This window comes from Acomys russatus, chromosome 29 (assembly GCF_903995435.1).
Source record: "Acomys russatus chromosome 29, mAcoRus1.1, whole genome shotgun sequence".
NCBI lineage: Eukaryota > Metazoa > Chordata > Mammalia > Rodentia > Muridae > Acomys > Acomys russatus.
Genome location: NC_067165.1, coordinates 29,844,919 through 29,862,868, shown reverse-complemented (window position 1 = coordinate 29,862,868; position 17,950 = coordinate 29,844,919). Strand labels below are relative to the sequence as shown.

Below are 17,950 nucleotides of genomic sequence, written 5' to 3'. Positions count from 1 at the left end.
GCTAGGCGGTGGCTAGATTCCAGACCAGCTACAGGCTGTGGGACCGCCCAAGCTGAGTGTGTCTCACACTCACTCTCCTGCCCTAAAAGCCATCTTGTTCCTCACTCAAGTGCTACATTCATCTTCTTAGTCAGTTGCTCTCTCCCCCTCTTCCTTTCCCCTCCCTCCCACTCACCCTTTTTCAATTCGCACAGCTTTCCCCAGCCCTTAACGTCAGTCTTCAAAACAAAAACAAAAAAGACAACTTGATTTTCTTTTCTTGAAGCGGTTGTTCTGATTTTCATGGTTCCCGATGACCAAGTTGCTTGAGTTAGGACTTCCATGATTTGCTAAATGGATGGGCGGATGGTTGTTTGTATGTATGCATGGAGGTGTACATGCATGCTTGTTAGATGGATGAATGATATGTGTTTGTGTGTGGGTGGGTGAGTGTGTGTGTGCATGTGTGGGTGGGTGAGTGTGTGTGCATGTGTGGGTGGGTGAGTGTGTGTGCATGTGTGGGTGGGTGAGTGTGTGTGCATGTGTGGGTGGGTGAGTGTGTGTGTGGGTGAGTGTGTGTGTGCATGTGTGGGTGGGTGAGTGTGTGTGTGCATGTGTGGGTGGGTGAGTGTGTGTGTGCATGTGTGGGTGGGTGAGTGTGTGTGCATGTGTGGGTGGGTGAGTGTGTGTGCATGTGTGGGTGGGTGAGTGTGTGTGTGGGTGAGTGTGTGTGTGCATGTGTGGGTGGGTGAGTGTGTGTGCATGTGTGGGTGGGTGAGTGTGTGTGCATGTGTGGGTGGGTGAGTGTGTGTGCATGTGTGGGTGGGTGAGTGTGTGTGTGCATGTGTGGGTGGGTGAGTGTATACATGTTTATGTGCATGTGTGTGTGTGTGTGAGTGTGTGTGTGCATGTGTGGGTGAGTGGGTGAGTGTGTGTATGTGTATGTGTGGGTGGGTGAGTGGATGTGTGTCATGTATGGGTGTGTGTATGTGTGCAAGTATGGGCAGGTGGGTGAGTGTGTGGGTGTGTGCATGTATGGGTGAGTGGGTGAGTGTGTGTGTGCACATATGGGTTGGTGAGTGAGTGGTCCAGCCGTATCCACTGGAAACGGTAAGAGTCATGAAGCCAGCAAAGCTGAGCAGATTGCTACAATCACTGTGCTTCTGTCTCTAACTTTCAGGTGTTGGTCTCTGCATGTTGCATTCTTGGGGACTTTCTGCATTATGGTTATTTTATGTCTTTTCCTGAGAAAAATTATGTCTGAGTCTTTTTAGGAAAATCCTAAAATTAACTTTATCAGGCCACCACTTAGAGGTCTTCCTCATGCCCTGGAGAGATAAGGCACAGATAAGCACATAGCTGGATGAGGCCATCACTCCAGGAATCTTCGTGGGGCGTCTGCTCCTGAGCTAACTCAAACAGTGTAATTGGTGCAGGGTAAACAGAGACAATTGACAAACCCTGACTGACCAGGAAAATAGGTTACAGATTCAAGGTCTCTCTTTCTTATAGGCTTAGAGTGCTCTGAAATGTAGTTTAAAGATAGAGAGTTGGAATAAAACTCAGTAAATAAGATAGATTGACTAAAATAAACCTTTCCTACTTTATAGTGTAGATGATAAAGCATATAGTAAAAGGAGTTAGATTTTAGTATTAGCAATTCATAAAAAGACCAGCTCAGGGATTTCCTGTTTGTCCGCAGTGCTTTCAAATAGCAAACACCGCCAGCCTAAAAGCAGGCTTTCATATAATAAATGTGTTTGCTTTGGATAAAACACTCTTTAGACTCCTTAAATTGGAATTACAGGGCTAATAATAATAATAATAGAAAAATTGTTCTATTTGTATTCTCTAATTGTGACTGAACTTGTAACCCTGGACATATAATGAAAAAACAAACACATACTCGGTACCACTTGGATAATCACTAGTCTGTCATATAGGTTCTGTGAAACCTGTCTGAGTAAAGCAGCACCTGGCTGCTAGAAGTCAGAGCTGTGTCATTCCCTCACCATGGAGCCTGACTCCCTCCCTCCCTTCTGTTGCTACTCCTTATCTCCACTACTGGCCATACTGTCAGCAACCCTAGGCTGGGGAAGGTTCCCAGGAAGGGCGTCCTGCAGGTGAGTGTGTGTGTGTGTGTGTGTCTCTGTGTGTGTGTGTGTGCATGAGTGTGTATGTGCGTGAGTGTGTGTCTGTGAGTGGATGAGTATGTGTGTACATATGTGTGTGTGTGTGCATGAGTGTGTGTGCATGTATCCATGTGTGGGTGGGTGGGTGAGTGTGTGCATGAGTGTGTGTGTGTGTGTGTGTGTGTGCTTGAGTGGGTGGGTAGATGAGTGTGTGTACGTGTGTGTATGTGCATGAGTGTGTGTATGTCCATGTGTGAGTGAGTGGGTGAGTGTGTGTGTCCATGTGTGGGTGGGTGAGTTTCTGTGTGCATTAGTGTGTGTGCGTGTGTGCTGCCCTCTTCTGGCCTGCAGGTGTACATGCAGACAGAGTAATTGTATACATAATAATAAATAAATCTTTTTTTTTAAAATTTATTTATTATTATGTATACATTATAGATGGTTGTGAGCCACCATGTGGTTACTGGGAATTGAACTCAGAACCTCTGGAAGAGCAGTCAGCGCTCTTAACCACTGAGCCATCTCTCCAGCCCATAAATAAATCTTAAAAAAGAAAAAAAGAAAAAAAAAAAAGAAAAATACCAGTTGCCCATTAACCCATTTTATATGTGCCACATGTATACATATAGTAGTGATTTGAGTAAGAATCCCTCCATAGACTCATATATTGAATGCTTGGTCACTAGGGAATGGGACTGTTTTAAAGGATTACAAGGACTGGGAGGCGGGGCCTTGTTGAAGGAAGTATATTGCTGGGGTGGGCTTTGAAGTTTCAAAAGCTCAGGCTCAGTCTCTTTGCAGCACCATGTCTGCCTGCGTGCCGTCATGTTCTCTGCCCTTGTGATAATGGTCTAAACCTCTGAAACTGTAAGCCAGCCCCCAATTAAATGCTTGCTTTTCTAAGATTTTTCTTGGTTATGGCGTTTCTTTCTAGCAATAGAACAGTGACTAAGACACATACATATGTATAATTTGTGCATAATTATATATGGTTTATGTATATTTGTACATATGTGTGTATATATGCATGTATCCATATATATGTGAATAAAGTATTAAAGTGGGGCAAATCCAGGGCTTTGATATTCTCTCCAGACCTTTCTGGGATGGCAGCTCCTCAAGGATGACAGCTGCTCCAGGGAGCCCTCAGATCTGATCTCCTCAGAGAGCAAAGAGCCCAAGAATACAGAGGCTTTGGAAGAAGAAACACCTTGAGAAGGTGGGTAGGGTGGAGCTGCCACGGGGGATTCAGGAGGAGTCAAAAATTGGGGAGACGGTTACTAAGGCCCCCAGGAGGGTGAGCTTGGCAAATAAGGACACTATGTACGCCCAGGGAGCCAGTTCTCACACTGGAACTGTCTGGCCACTTGAGGAGGAAGTAGGGGCCGGCACAGGAAGTCTACCCGTTTAAGAGGCTCAGCGGAGACCTTAGAACTGAGGGACACTCGCTCATACTCAGTGCCTGGGCTAACCCCCGTCGGACTCTGTTGTCTGGAAACCATTGATCTGGGTGGGCAGAACGCCCACCCCTCCCCGAGCCTGCTGCTCTGCCTCAAAACTCTACAGGCTGGAGGCCATGTTGCTTTTCCGCCTCCTTGGTAGGAAAGTGAGCAAGGCCCCTCCTTGAAGCCCGATTTCTGAGTTTGACAGTCTGGGTAGCCCGTCTTTTTTTTTTTTTTTTTTTTCTCCATGGCACAGTAGCATCACTTGGTACCTGGCTTGCCCTTCAGGGCGATGGGCTCGCTGGGTTCTGAGGGGTCGCTCATGCCATACTGGTTCAAGGCTCGCACCCTGAAGACGTACGACTTCCCCTTCTCCAAGTCCAGGAGGGCGAATCTCGGGGACTTGATGGGTTTTTCGGAGCTGATGGCCTCCCAGGTTCCGCTCCCTATGACGGACTGAAGAGCAAGAGCAGCTGGAGTTGGTGCTGTGGCTGCCACAGCCTGGCTGTGGGCTCGGCCCTTCCCCTGCAGCCTCTCAGAGCGCCTGTCTGCAGCTTGCACGGCCCCTGGCCCCTGCGCACCTGATCGCTCCTTCTTCAGCTTCCTCAACCTCCCCACTCTGGTGCCTGCTGAGCTCCTCACCCAGGTGTGGCCAGAACTTACCGTGAGCTCCAATGTGGCTCACACCTGCAGTCACCTGGGCCCAAACCATTAGAACGAGAGGCCCAAATCTAAGCCAGTTAACCCCACCTTCAAAACACATCTGGGGTCGAATTCTAACTTCTACTTCTTATTTCCCACCGTACCCTTGATTCAGGCCAGCTTTACCGGTCACACGAATTACTTAACTTGTCTAACTGACCCCTGTCATTGTAACTTTAACTTCTCTTCTTCTTCTTAATTTTTATTTATTTATTTATTTTTGAGACAAGGTCTCTCTGTGTAGCCCTGGCTGTCCTGGACTCACTTTGTAGACCAGGCTGGCCTCAAACTCACAGTGATTCACCTGCCTCTGCCCCCCGAGTGCTGGGATTAAAGGCGTGCACCACCACAGCCCGGACCTCTTCTCTTCTTTTTTCTTTTCTTCTTTCCTCTTTTCCTTTCTCACTCCATCCTTTTATTATTGTTGTTATTGTTAAAGATTTGTGCTAGGCTGTGGCAGTGAATCCCTTTAACCCCAGCACTTAGGAGGCAGAGGCAGAGGCAGGTGGATCTTCGTGAGTTTGAAGCCAGCCTAGTTTACAGAGAGAGTTCCAGGACAGCCAGGGCTACACAGAGAAACCCTGTCTTGAAAAAACAAAAGAAAAAGAAAAAAATTTATTTTATTATTTTTGTGTGTGAGTACCCAGAGGCCAGAAGACGGCCATCATATCCCTTGGAGCTGGAGTTACAGGGGTTTTGAGGTGCTCGGATGAGAACTCTGGCCCTCTGATGGACCGCTGAACCACACCTCCCGTCCCCTTTTGATTTTTGAGGCAGGGTCTCATGTAGCGTAGGCTGGCCTTGAACTCTTGATCCTCCTGCCTGCATCGTCTAAGTGCTGAGACTACAGGCATGCACTACTATGCCTTGCTCTGGTCTTTTTTTTCAGTGGCTGTCAGAGGGTTCCTTTATAGCAGCAGGCCCCTGTCTCCTCACAACCTTCCTAGGTTCCCATGTCCTTCTGACCTGTTAGCAAAAACGTCCCTGTGACTTGCTACCTATCTGGCCACCATTCACTTTCCTTTGCCCATTTGGGTCTTTTGTTGCTCTCCAGAGCCTGGATCTGATCTCTGGGTCTTTGTACTTGCTGGAGCCTGTACCAGGAATGTTCTAGAATCTTCTGGGCTCCTTTCTTTGTGTGTGTGTGTGTGTGTGTGTGTGTGTGTGTGTGTGTGTGTTGTTGGTGGTGGTTGTTTTTGTTTGTTTGTTTGTTTTGTTTTGTTTTTCTTTTGGTTTTTCGAGACAGGGTTTCTCTGTGTAGCCTTGGCTGTCCTGGACTCACTTTGTAGACCAGGCTGGCCTTGAACTCATGAACATACTTTTACTTGTCTCCTGAGTGCAGGGCGTGCGCCAGCATGCCCTGCTTGGCTCCTTACTTTTTAGAGGCACTTACTAAGAACTTGCCTTCTGGGAAGGCCTCCAGTCATACCTACGACTTCTAAGCCTCCCCTGCTTTGTGTCACTCTTTGGCACTCTCCCACTACATAATGAGCTCTTGTCATTATTTATTTATTTATTTATTTATTTTATAGCTTCATTTTGTTTCTCAGGCCTCCTTACCTTCCCACGTCCCCAGGGCCAGGATGGGTCTCAGCCCATGGGAGAATGGATGACTAAGCCAGTGAATTCTCAGGAAAGCTTTGCAAAGTACATGTAAATTTCCATACCAGGGAGGGAACTTAGGTGTCTGAAATCACCCATCAAGCAAGAGTCAGACAGGGCCCGGAAACACAGGTGTAAGTGGCACCAGCTCAGCTCTCTCAGGGACTCAGGAGGCAACCATGGCTCCTGGGCCTCTGCGAAGATGGAGGGTAGAGAGCCACAGTGAGGCCTCTCTGATCCTGCCTCCCTGTCTCTTCTTCCCCAAGGCCCACATGGCTGTTGAGCCTAGAACCCACCCACCCCCCCAAAAAATTCATAGGTTTCAGAGGCCACTACCACACACCAGACAAAAAACTGAGGCACAGAAGGGTAAACACGAACAACTTGCTCAAGGCCGTACTGTTACTGATTAGCAGAGGCAGGCTTTGAGCCCAGGCAGCCTGACCCCGAGGGCAGACCTTACTCCACAACCCAGGAAACAAATCTCTTTTGTGCTTATGTTTGTGTATGCGGATAGCATGCATACGTGTGTGTGTGTGTGTGTGTGTGTGTGTGTGTGTGTGTGTGTGTGTGTGTCTGTTCATAGGTTATAATGGAATGAACTAGCCTGCAGCAGGTGGGGACCTGCGTGTAGTATAGTGTGTGTGTGTGTGGTGTGTGTGTGTGTGGTATGTGTGTGTGTGAGTGTGCATGTGTGTGTGAGTGTGCATGTGTGTGGCGGGTGTAGTGTGTGTGGTTATGTGTGTGTGAATGTGTGGGAGTGTATGAGTATGTATGGTGTGTGTGTGTGTGTGTGTGTGTGTGTGTGTGTGTGTGTGTGTGTGCTGTTGACACTGGATAGATATCTCCCTCAGTTGTTCTCTCAATGAGCCTGAAGCTCACACACTGGCTACATTAACTGGCCAGCAAGCCAGCTAGGATCCTCCCAGCCCTGTTTCTACCAGCTCTGGGATTACAGGAGCCCCCTGCCATGCCTGGCTTTTGAGGAGGATCAGAATTCAGTGTGGACTTTAGCTGGGTTCCCAGGCCCACAAAAGAGATCCACAGCTCTCTTCTGACAGAGAGTTAAAGCTGTTTACCTGAAGGCAAGAAGAGGGCTCTCTGGGCAAGCAGAGGTATTGATTCCTCCTTGAACATTTTAGATTCATGGCTTCAATTATGTTATCTACTAACTCCGGACTCAGGGTTAGAGGCCTTCCGAGAGGCAAGCGAGCCACAGGTACCAGCCCTAGCTATGTGCGATGCTCCCCTCCCCAACCCCCCAGGGCCGACTTTCCAATCAAGGATGGAGAACACTGAGTCACAGGAGGGCGGGTGAGGTTAGGAAACTGCCTCAGACTCCTACAGAAGAGCCTGGGGTTGACTGAATCCCATCAACACTGTCTCCTGATTGGCCTGGCCACTTTCCTTCCACCTCCCTCATAGTCTCTCCTGCTCTGTCTCTGTCCCTAGTGAGGACCATTTCCTAGTGCTAGACATGCCCCGTGGCCCATGTCTGATGAATTCAAGCCTTACTTCCCACCCAACGTGGCCTACGAGTGCTGGGCCCTAAGTGTGACCTTATGACATTGACCTGGAAGAAGGGAGGTGTCCGGGAAACCAGTGGATCTCCTTATAATTACAGCTATCTGACCCTAGGGAGCATTCTCTGTATCTGGGCTTTCAGCATATAAAGGCCCTCTAGTCCATCCTCCTGCCTCAGACTAAGGCTTTGCTTAGGCCCTTCCAGTCGGTAAATTCCCATCTCTGAAGGCCCCAAGGCTGTTCTTGGGGTTCTCCATACCCTGCATCTCCTCACCCCAGACCTGTAGCCTGCCAGGCTATCCTGGGGCTTTTCCTCATTCACATCTGTACCTTTTCCAGAGTGTAAGTCAGCGGGGCTCTGCCCCGGGGACTGGGCTCCTCCCAGCTCAGAACTGCATAGGCCTCTCTGATGTCGCTGGCATGGACATTGGTTGGGGCTGAGGGAATGGTCACAGCATCTGGAATCAAGAGTCATCAAGGGAGAGATAAGGAGTCCCTCAAAGATCCGCAAAGATGCTGGGCGTGGTGGCACATACCTTTAATCCCAGCACTCGGGAGGCAGAGGTGGGTGGACCACTGTGAGTTTGAGGCCAGCCTGGTCTACAAAGCGAGTCCAGGACAGCCAAGACTACACAGAGAAACCCTGTCTGGAACACACCCCCCCCCCAAAAAAAAAGAAAGAAAAAAAGATCCACATAGACTCAACCTCAACTTTGCATTCACAGAGGGTGCTAGGAGCATGGCAGTGGGGGAGGGGGAGGGGAGGGGAAGGGAAGGGAAGCGGGTGGGGTATTGTCCTAGCTGATTCAGCAAACCCAGACCCGAGCAGGCACCAGCCCCTGCTCCCCTGAGGCCCTGCCATCTGTACGCCATCTCGTCCACAGAGGCACAGCCAGGCAGTCTACAGGGACCCTGTGCTTGCTTTCTTCTGAGGAGACCCTCCTACACCTCAAACACAAATAATCAACGAACGCAAGTCTCAGATCTGTGACGGGGCAGGGGAAGCTCGCACATACCTTCGAAATCGTTCTTGCTGATGGTGATCTTGCTGCCCAGGCCAAAGGGAATCTCTAGGAGGTAGGATGGAGCACAGGGGATTGCGTCAGAAGTCAGCTAATGACCTCAGGTTCTGGATCCTGCCTAGTCCTACTTTGCCTGGCAGTCCCTTGGCCATGATGCTTCAGAGATGAGCCTTCAGGGTCTAGTTTCTTAGAGTCCAAAGTGAGCCCTGTTTGCTCTTAGGGCAGATGGAGACAGAGACAGGGGCTGTGTGCTTAGACTCCACAGAGTTGGAGTACACCCAAGGCAGGGTGGCTTCCAAGGGCTGGGAGAGCTGTGCCTCTGACACCCCTAGAGATAGGGCTCTTTTTTGTTTGTTTGTTTGTTGAGACAGGGTTTCTCTGTATAATAGCTGTCTTGGAACTCACTCTTGAACTTGCTAAGATCCTCCTGTCTCTGTCTCCTGAGTGGCGTGCGCCACCACTGCCTGGCTTGAGGTGGCGCTCTTGAGGGCAGACTGATCGTCTCCATCAAACCGAGAGCACCTGAGGTAGCAGCTATGGTTGGAACTTGCCGAGGCATCTCCTAGGGATGGGCCTGGTGCCTTCCACCAGAATGGCTGTTTCTTCCCCTTCTGGGGAGGAGTTCCTAAAGACAGGACTGTGCCTCTTCCATCAGACTAAGGAGACTTAAGAGTAAGGACTGTGGGCTGGAGAGATGGCTCAGCAGTTAAGAGCACTGACTGCTCTGCCAGAGGTCCTGAGTTCAATTCCCAGCAACCACATGGTGGCTCACAACCATCTATAATGTGATCTGACGCCCTCTTCTGGCCTGCAGGGTTACAAGCAGGCAGAGCAATGTATACATAATAGATAAATAAATAAATCTTTAAATATTATTTTTAAAAAGAAAGAAAGGAAAAGAAAAAAAAAAGAGTAAAGACCGTGAGCTGTCATCTCACTAGGGCTAAGTAGGGTTTTCTCTGGCTCAGATTAGGACTTCCTGGAGGTTGGGCCATGTGTCCCTGGGATGCCTAGTGTTAATTAGATTGTCAGTTCGACAGGATTAATAGTTACCATGGAAATAGGCCTCTGAGTGTGACTATGAGGGAGTCAGTGAGGCAGGAATGCCGGTCCTAAGTGTGTGCAGCACCATTCTGTGAGCTGGGGACCTGGACTTGGTAAAAAGAAGAAATTGGGATGGACAGTGGTGGTCATGTCTCTCTGCTTCCTGATTATGGATACAATGTGGCCAGCTGCTCTGTGCTCCTGGGGTCACGGCTGTCCTGCTGTGATGAACTGTACTTCAAACTGGAGCCCAAGTGAACACTTCCTTTCCTGTACTGTTTTTGCTAGGTGCTTTGCCAACAGCAGTGACCAGGGGAAACCAAGCCACCTCTTCCCTATCGAGGCAGTCCCCTCTCTGTGCCCTGGCTGGGTCCCTACAATATCCCCTCAGGACCTCACCCATATTCTGGGGTGCATCGTGGTCACCCATGACAACCGCTTCTGAGGCCTTGGAAGGGAGACTGCTGCCGGCCTTGCTGACGGCTCGCACTCGGAATCGATAGCTCTGCCCTTCAACAAGACCTTGGATCGGGCACCGGCAGGTTCCCCCGGGGGCCTCATGGCAAGGCACCCACTCTTCGGAATCACCCTGGCACCTGTGGAAACACACCCCGACTCTCAGCCCTTCCCAGTCTGAGCCCCAACAGGGGCTGTTTCTTGCACTCAGCTGCAGCTGCCTTCTACCCTCGTCTCCCACTTGAAAGCCTTGCTCCAGCCAGAGGCTAGAGGCTCTTCACCACCTGCTACCACCACGCTGATCGCTGGTCGGAAGATGCAGTGCTCTGGAGAGCTTGCCATGTCTCTGACACCATGATGGGACCTTGATCCCGACTCCCATTTTGTCTTCCCCCGGCCCTGCCAGTCACTCCACAACAGGCATGCACAGTTAGAGAGCTAGGAAACTGAGCACAGGTCCAGGCACACACAGCAGTCTAGTCTTTTTTTTTTTTTTTTTTTTGAGACAGGGCTTCTCTGTGTAACAGCCCTGGCTGTCCTGGACTCACTTTGTAGCCTGCCTCTACCTCCCCAGTGCTGGGACTAAAGGCATGTGCTACCACGCCCAGCTCAGCAGTCTACTCTTAAACCTGGTTTTCTCCCTAGCTCCAGTGTCAGCATCCCCAGCGCAACAAGGAGGCAGCACTCTGTTTCTCCAGCCATCCTTTCCCACTCTCAGTGTGTCCCTCTCTGGAGGATCAAAGCCATCAAACTGACAGCTACTCAAGTGTCAAAGCACCTAATGGTTTTGTAGCAGAATTCTAGGCATCAGTGTGAAAGGATTTTGGAAACCTGCACACCCTTGCACTGCCCTTTTTTCTTTTTCTTTTCTTTCTTTCTTTCTTTCTTTTTTTTTTAAGGTTTTTCGAGACAAGGTTTCTCTGTGTAGCCCTGCCTGCCCTGGACTTGCTTTGTAGACCAGGCTGGCCTCGAACTCACAGAGATCCGCCTGCCTCTGCCTCCCGAGTGCTGGGATTAAAGGCGTGCGCCACCGCCGCTCGGCTCCTTGCACTGTCTTTAAACTGTACTTTATAGACAGCCTCTTGCTCTTTTCTGTGAATCAGGGCTGAGAGTCCTAGCATGCAGCTTGCTTTTTCCACCTTTTGTGCTGTGCCACCCTCCACCACACACACACACACACACACACACACACACAAGCTGTTCATCAGTACCCTGCCCAAGTGGCTCTGCCACACTGAAATACAACTCACAGCTCAATGGAGTAGCCAGTGATGGTGCTACCCCGGGTGTCGCTGGGCGGGGCCCAGGTCAGGGTCAGGCAGTCTCTGTGCACATTCAGGCATCGGACATTTAGCGGGGAGCCTGGGGCTCCTGGCATCTCAGCTGCAGCATCTGAACCCCGGGGAGGGAGAAAAGGGGGTTTATCCTCAGCCTGGGACCATTTGGGAGCTAGACCTCCTCCCAACCCACCTGACTTCCTCTTCCCTTGAGTCCTCCAGGGCCTCAGACTGGAGGACCAGTGCCTGGGGACTGAGCTGGCCTCCGCTAGACGGCAGCATCCGGCAGGAGGGGCGGCAGTCTCTCATTTATTAAGTGTCCATTTTACACTAGGCACCTGAGTACTTGACGTCTCATTTTGGCGGTGAGAAACAGCCTCCCAGAGGGACAGCAACATATTCAAGGGCATTCAGCTCACAGATTAACCACACCAGGAGCTGAGTGTAGACAGGACTCAAGGCCCTAGAAGGCAGAACTCCAACAGCGAGCAGAGCCTTCCAACACTGTCCAGAGCCCTCCCTCCTGGTCCCCACCGCATCTCCTCTCGGAGACGGTGGAGATGTGGTTGCGTCTCTTTTGGATCCACAGGATGCTACTGCAGGGACCTTCAGAGATCAACACGACATGTTCATCTTATAGTAGACGAACCCAGGCTCTGAGAGCATAAGGGCCTTGGATGAAGTGGTCAACCTACCTCTTATAAAGACGTAGGCACTTTGCTCCTGTGGCCCAAAGGGGGAGGAAACTCGGACTGTGTAGAATCCCTCATCTTCCTTGTAGGCACAGGACACCTGCACAGCTGCCTGGCGGTCTGCGTAGAGTATCTGCCTGCGGGCTGAAGACCTCAGGAGCCTGCCTGTGGAGGGGAAGGCGGTTCTGTGGGAGATCTTAGGGGGATCCTGGCCTCACCTAGGAGCTCAGAGACACTTGGGGCTTTAGAGGCCCTGGGAAGTCGCAAGAGGGGGCTGGTGTGGCTGGAGGCTGAGGCTGGCGGTGGAGGTATTGAGAACTTTTGGGGGAATCTGTCGGCATGGGTTCTAAACCCTCTTTGGAGAGATCTGGAGGGTGGGATCAAGGCTCTGTGGCAATGCGGGGGCTCAAGGAGAGAATAAAAAGGTTTAGGGAGCTAGTTAGCAGGTGAGGAATGAGGAGTTCTCTGGGAAAGAGAAGGAGCCCGCGTGAAGTCTGGAAACTCAGTAAAGGGGATTCAGTAGATGAGCCGATGTACCCCCCCGGGACTTCTGATTCCCCCAGCCCCTGACTCCTGAGTGCTAGGACGACAGGTACTCACTTTCACGGCCCATTCATGTGGTCCTAGGGATAGAATCCTGCTTTATGCATGGTAGGCAAGAAATCTTTTTTTCTTTCTTTTTCTTTTTGGTTTTTCAAGACAGGGTTTCTCTGTGTTAGCCTTGGCTGTCCCAGACTCACTTTGTAGACCAGCCTGGTCTTGAACTCACAGCGATCCACCTGCCTCTGCCTCCTGAGTGCTGGTATTAAAGGCGTGCACCACCACACCCGGCTTAATGTGAGAAGTCTCACTGAGAGCTGGGAGCGCAGTAAAGGGCCTGGGCCTCACACAGTGAGGAGGGCAGAGGGGTCAGAGGTCAGCGGAGAGACCTTGAGTGGGGCTCTGGGAGCCTTGCCCTGAGCTGCCTTGGAGAGGAGTCCTTCCCCTCCTCCCTCCTGTCAGCACTCCATTCTGAGTGATGGACAGGTTTGGGAAAACACATCGCTCTTGTTATTGCAGCTGTCCCTCAGAGCTCCTCCACTTCACCCCACCCAGCAGGTGCCACCCTCCTGGGCTCAAGGCAAGGGCACGGGGAGGGTGGTTAAACTTCTTGCCCTTAGGCTGCAGTCCTGGCTGTGGTCAGGACCCGAGGGCCAGGTGCTTTCTCCTTTCACAGAATAGCCCGCTCTAGCCCTTTCCCTGAGCCTCCCTGGAGCTCTTCATCCTGAACACACACACACACATACACACACACACACACACTCACATACACACTCACACACACACACAAGTGCATGCATATGTATGCATGCACTCATCCTGAACTGACACACACCCCCACACCCACACTCACACCCACACTCACATACACACTCACACACACACACACAAGTGCATGCACTCATCCTGAACTGACACACACTCACACCCCCCCCCCCCCACACTCACACCCACACTCACACACACACACTCAAGTGCATGCATATGTATGCATGCACTCATCCTGAACTGACACACACTCACACCCACACAGGTAAGTGCATACACATGTATGCATCCTGAACCAACACACACACATATACACACACACTCACACGCTCACACAAGCGCATGCACATGTATGCATGCACGCACCCATGCATGAGTACAAACATGGCCTTCAAAGGGTCTGTGGTGAGCCGCACAACCTGTCCTGACCCCCTACCCTTGGTCTCTGGTCCCTTCGTCTTGAATGTCATTCATTGCTCACTGCAGGGAGGAGGTGACACATGAAGCCAGCACCTGGGCAGACCTCACTGGCAGTGGTTATAGTGGCCTTCTCTGACACGCAACTCCTTAAATCCCCAGTGGCAGCTCTACCCACTCCAGGCCCTGAATTCTAAGTGGAGTCTTGGAGTCCAAAGTGGGTCTTGTTACTCTTTTAAGTTTTTCTTTTTCAGTTTTTCGAGACAGGGTCTCTCTGTGTAGCCTTGGCTATCCTGGACTCACTTTGTAGACCAGGTTAGCCTCAAACTCACAGTGATTCTACTGCCTCTGCCTCCCGAGTGCTGGGATTAAAGGTGTGCGCCACCACACCCGGCGGGTCTTGTTACTCTTGGAGCCCATTAGAGGCAGACAGGAGCTGTGTGACCAGACTCTATGGAGCTGGGGCAAATCTGAGGCAGCTAAAGGCTGAGGGAACTATGCCTCAACACCCCCAGAGTGCTCTTGAGAGCAGACTGATCCCCTCCCTCAGACTGAGAGAACTTCAAGAAGCAGCTATGATCCTCCCTATGATCCTTGGGCTTCCTGGCAGGACTGAGCCTCCTCCATCAGACCAGGGGTATGTAAGAATAAGACTGTGGGAGCTGGAGAGATGGCTCAGAGGTTAAGAGCACTGACTGCTCTTCCAAAGGTCACGAGTTCAATTCCCAGTAACCACATGTTGGCTCACAACCATCTATAACAAGATCTGTATCCATAATAAATAAATAAATCTTAAAAAAAAAAAAGAATAAGACTGTGAGTTCAGGGCTTGCCTGTGGGGGGTGGATTATCTTGGTTGCATTCATTGAGGTGAGAAGACCCACCCACTGGGAGTGGCGCCATTACTGGACTGTCTAAGTGAGGAAAGTGAGCTGGGAAAAGCATGCATTCATCGCTGGCTGCTCTCCTAGCTGTGGCTGGGGTGTGGACAGCTGCTTCAAGCTCCTACTTTCTTGACTTCCCTGCCCTGGGGGACTGTATCCTTGAACTGTGAGCCAAAACAAACCCTTTCTCCCTTAAGATGGTGTTGTCAGGAAACTGTATGACAGCAACAGGAAAATAAACCAAGACAACCCTTGGCCCCACCCAAGATGTGCCCAGCACTGTCTGCGGAGGGGCATGGCTGATGCCTGGGGTCGGGGTGGGAGTTGTTTCTGGGTTAGGAAGGAGCAGGGCTCTGGCTCAGAAGGCCGTGGCCTCACCATCTCGGAACCACTGGATCCTCTGCTCAGCTTCCAACACGTCATCTGAGAAGAGACAGGTCAGGGAGAAGGGCTCTTTCTCTCGGGCAAAGATTGGCTTCAACACCGACGTAAACTCCACGCTGGGGCCGAACATAGATCCTGGGTGGGGACAGAACGTGAGATCAAAGTCTTTTAAGACACAGGCCTGTCCCAGGGCCTAAATGGGAGCAAGGACTCTTCTGAGTGGCCCCCATTCCTCTGGGTCAGGATACACAGTCTCCTCCTCCCCTCTCCCCAGGATTTCTCTGTGTAACCCTGGCTGTCCTGGAGGAACATGCTCAGGCTGGCCTCGAACTCAGAGATCCAGTGCCTCAGCCTCCCCAGTGCTGGGATTTAAGGCATGCAGCACCACACCCTCTATTTACAGTTCTTAAAGGTGACTTAATAGGGAAAGAAGTCCTGGGGTGGGAGGGGGAACCACAGAAGTCAGCGCGTCAGTTGGGGGTCAGCACCTGTGCCCACTTTCCATGAAGAGCTTTTATGGGCAATGGTGACTGTTCTCAGAAGGACCGCGGGGATCCCAGATGCCTTGCCCCCATCCCTGTCCCACTTACTTTTAAAGATCTCTGAGTCGAAACCAGCATCTTTCCCCAGGTAATCTGCAAAAAACAGGGCAACTGCAGCTGGAGAGGGCTCAGGCCCCGACAATCCTGCTACATTTGGGGGCGTGGTCGTGGGTGTGGATTTGACTTCTGACGTGTCAGTGGCCTCCTGTAGCAGCTCTGGAGCAAGTCTCTTATGTCCCCGTGCCTCAGTTTCTTCACTAGCAAAATGGGAGCTGTGATTACTCCCTGGTGGTGTGGGTTATGAACAAACTTTTTTTTTTTTTTTAAAATAAAGCCCCTACTGAGCATCTGGCACACAGTAGGTGCTTCATAAATGCTGGTTTTCCTCGTCTGTCCGGACTTGCTGATGGGATCATACACTGTCCTGAAAGTGGATGATCCTGGCCAGGGACTCTGGAGGTATCATCATCGACAGGGTCGATTGGAAGTTCAGAGTGAAATGGACCTGACCCCCAGAGCCAAGTAAGAGCAGCAGCCCCTAGCTTAATTCTGCTGACATTCACAGATGGAGAAACTGAGGCAGAGTTACCCAGGCTAGCCCCAGCAGCCTGAGCCATGATGTGACCCTGGTCCCCACAGTGAGGTCCTGAAAGGGGAGAGGGAGGTTCCAGGTGGTACATAGGGCTGGTGGGAGACTTGGTATTAGAAGCTGGGGTCCCATCTCCCAGCAGGGGAACATGCATAGATACCCCCGTCACCATGGAGATGAAACAGAGGGGCGGTTGTCCTATCTGTGGGTTCATGCCTCAGGCAGGGATCCTTGAATTGCTGGCCTTGCTGGAGGGAGGGAAGGACAGAGGTATGGAAGGAGGGAGGGAGGAGGGCTGCATAGAGAGAAATAGTGTCTGACCTTGGGTTTCACTCTGGGCACAGCCTATGGGGCAGCTCAGATGTCTACACGGGGAGCCTGGCCGGGTGACAAGGACAGCTGCCTCCCAAGAGCTATCTCAGGAATGCACAGAGGGTAGAGGACTGCAAAGGACAGTTTAACAAGGACTGTGACAGGCAAGGAGGGCAGGGCTGGACAGCTGCCCTGGTTGGGCAGGGAAACAGAGAGAGAGAGAGAGACAGAGAGACAGAGAGACAGAGAGACAGAGAGACAGAGAGACAGACATAGAGAGACTCAGAGACACAGAGAGACAGAGATGACAGAGAGAATGCACTACGTGGGGCCTCTCATGCCAGAGGGACAGAGGACAACATCATCTCTCAGCAGCAGTGCACCAAACTTATCTGCACCACTTGACCATCCATGAGCAGGGAACAGAACCCCACTGTTAAGTAAACCGCACCTCAGAGAGGTTGGGTGGCTTGTCCAGGTCCCCCATGGCTAGCTGAGGCAGAGGCAGCATGGGAACCCAGGTCTGGCCGATGCCTGGGTGTCTGATCTGCTGTAAGCTGTGAGTTTTGATTGTTCGTGGGACAATATCTAGGAGGGACGAGTCCAGCAGGAAAAGACACAGGAGAAAGCCGAGAGGGGCCGTGGTCAGGGAGGGCTGCCTTTCCCTTTGCTGCTGCGCCACCCTCTTGGATGCCCTCATCTGAGTTAGACTCTAGCACCCTATGGAGATGCGCTGACAAGGTCACTTGGAACAGTTGGCTAGTGCTCTTCATGGAGGACTGTCCACAGCCAGCGGGGCCTGAAACCCAGTCTGTTTTGCCCTCCACTTGTAGGACAGCCCCTATTCCTCCTTCCTTCCTTCTTTCCTTTCTTTTTCTTTCTTTCTTTCTTTTTTGGTTTTCTGAGACAGGGTTTCTCTGTGTATCCTTGGCTGTCCTGGACTCACTTTGTAGACCAGGCTGGCCTCGAACTCACAGCGATCCGCCTGCCTCTGCCTCCCGAGTGCTGGGATTAAAGGTGTGTGCCACCACGCCCGGCTCAGTCCCCCTTTCTAATCCATCTACCTAGCACACCTGAAGCTTAGTGACTGACCCATGCCTGTCATGACCCCGTACACAGAGCTAAGTTCAAGGCCAGCACAGCACAGAGAGAGACTGCATATGCTCGGTGCATACTGAATGCTGGGGGACTACCGCCCTGCACTTTCTTCTCCTCCTGGTGGCTCTCTACATCAGTCCCCAGGGGCGGAGGTTCCTGCCTAGTCATCCTTATGCCATCAGCTCACCCAGCTGTCCTTGCTAGTCTGAGAGAGGAGGCTCTCTCAATCTAAAGATCTCCGGGTCCCCAGTCTCAGCTCAACACCCTAACCCTTTCCTCCTGTGCAGCCATAGGTTCATGGCTTTCTGCTGGTTGTGGGCTCTCGGGGCCTGGCCTGCTGGGGATGGGTTGGACTCACTGCGGATGAGGACTTTGGCGAAGGAAGAGGCCTGGCCGTAGGCGTTCTTCACCAGCACTGTGTAGGTGGCTGAGTCCTCAACTGTGCATCTGAAAAGGAGGGAGGAAGGAACTTCACAGGATGCTGGGCAAGGAACTCACACCCTGCTGGGTGGGAAGGGAGCCTGGGGTGCATAGGAAGACCCTG

The 17,950-nt window shown here is 51.5% G+C and overlaps 1 protein-coding gene across 1 annotated transcript in view; it reads right to left on the bottom strand.

Annotated features, from left to right (window-relative positions):
- The window catches only part of Myom3 (myomesin 3), a 58,668-nt gene that overhangs the window by 28,316 nt on the left and 12,402 nt on the right, over nt 1-17,950 (bottom strand). The window contains exons 7-15 of the mRNA XM_051171947.1: nt 17,765-17,853; nt 15,456-15,500; nt 14,860-15,000; nt 11,876-12,037; nt 11,154-11,295; nt 9,847-10,043; nt 8,398-8,451; nt 7,712-7,839; nt 3,826-4,009 (exon numbers count right to left, since the gene is read on the bottom strand). Coding sequence (XP_051027904.1) covers nt 3,826-4,009; nt 7,712-7,839; nt 8,398-8,451; nt 9,847-10,043; nt 11,154-11,295; nt 11,876-12,037; nt 14,860-15,000; nt 15,456-15,500; nt 17,765-17,853 — 1,142 coding nt within the window. The remainder of the gene's footprint in view (nt 1-3,825; nt 4,010-7,711; nt 7,840-8,397; nt 8,452-9,846; nt 10,044-11,153; nt 11,296-11,875; nt 12,038-14,859; nt 15,001-15,455; nt 15,501-17,764; nt 17,854-17,950) is intronic.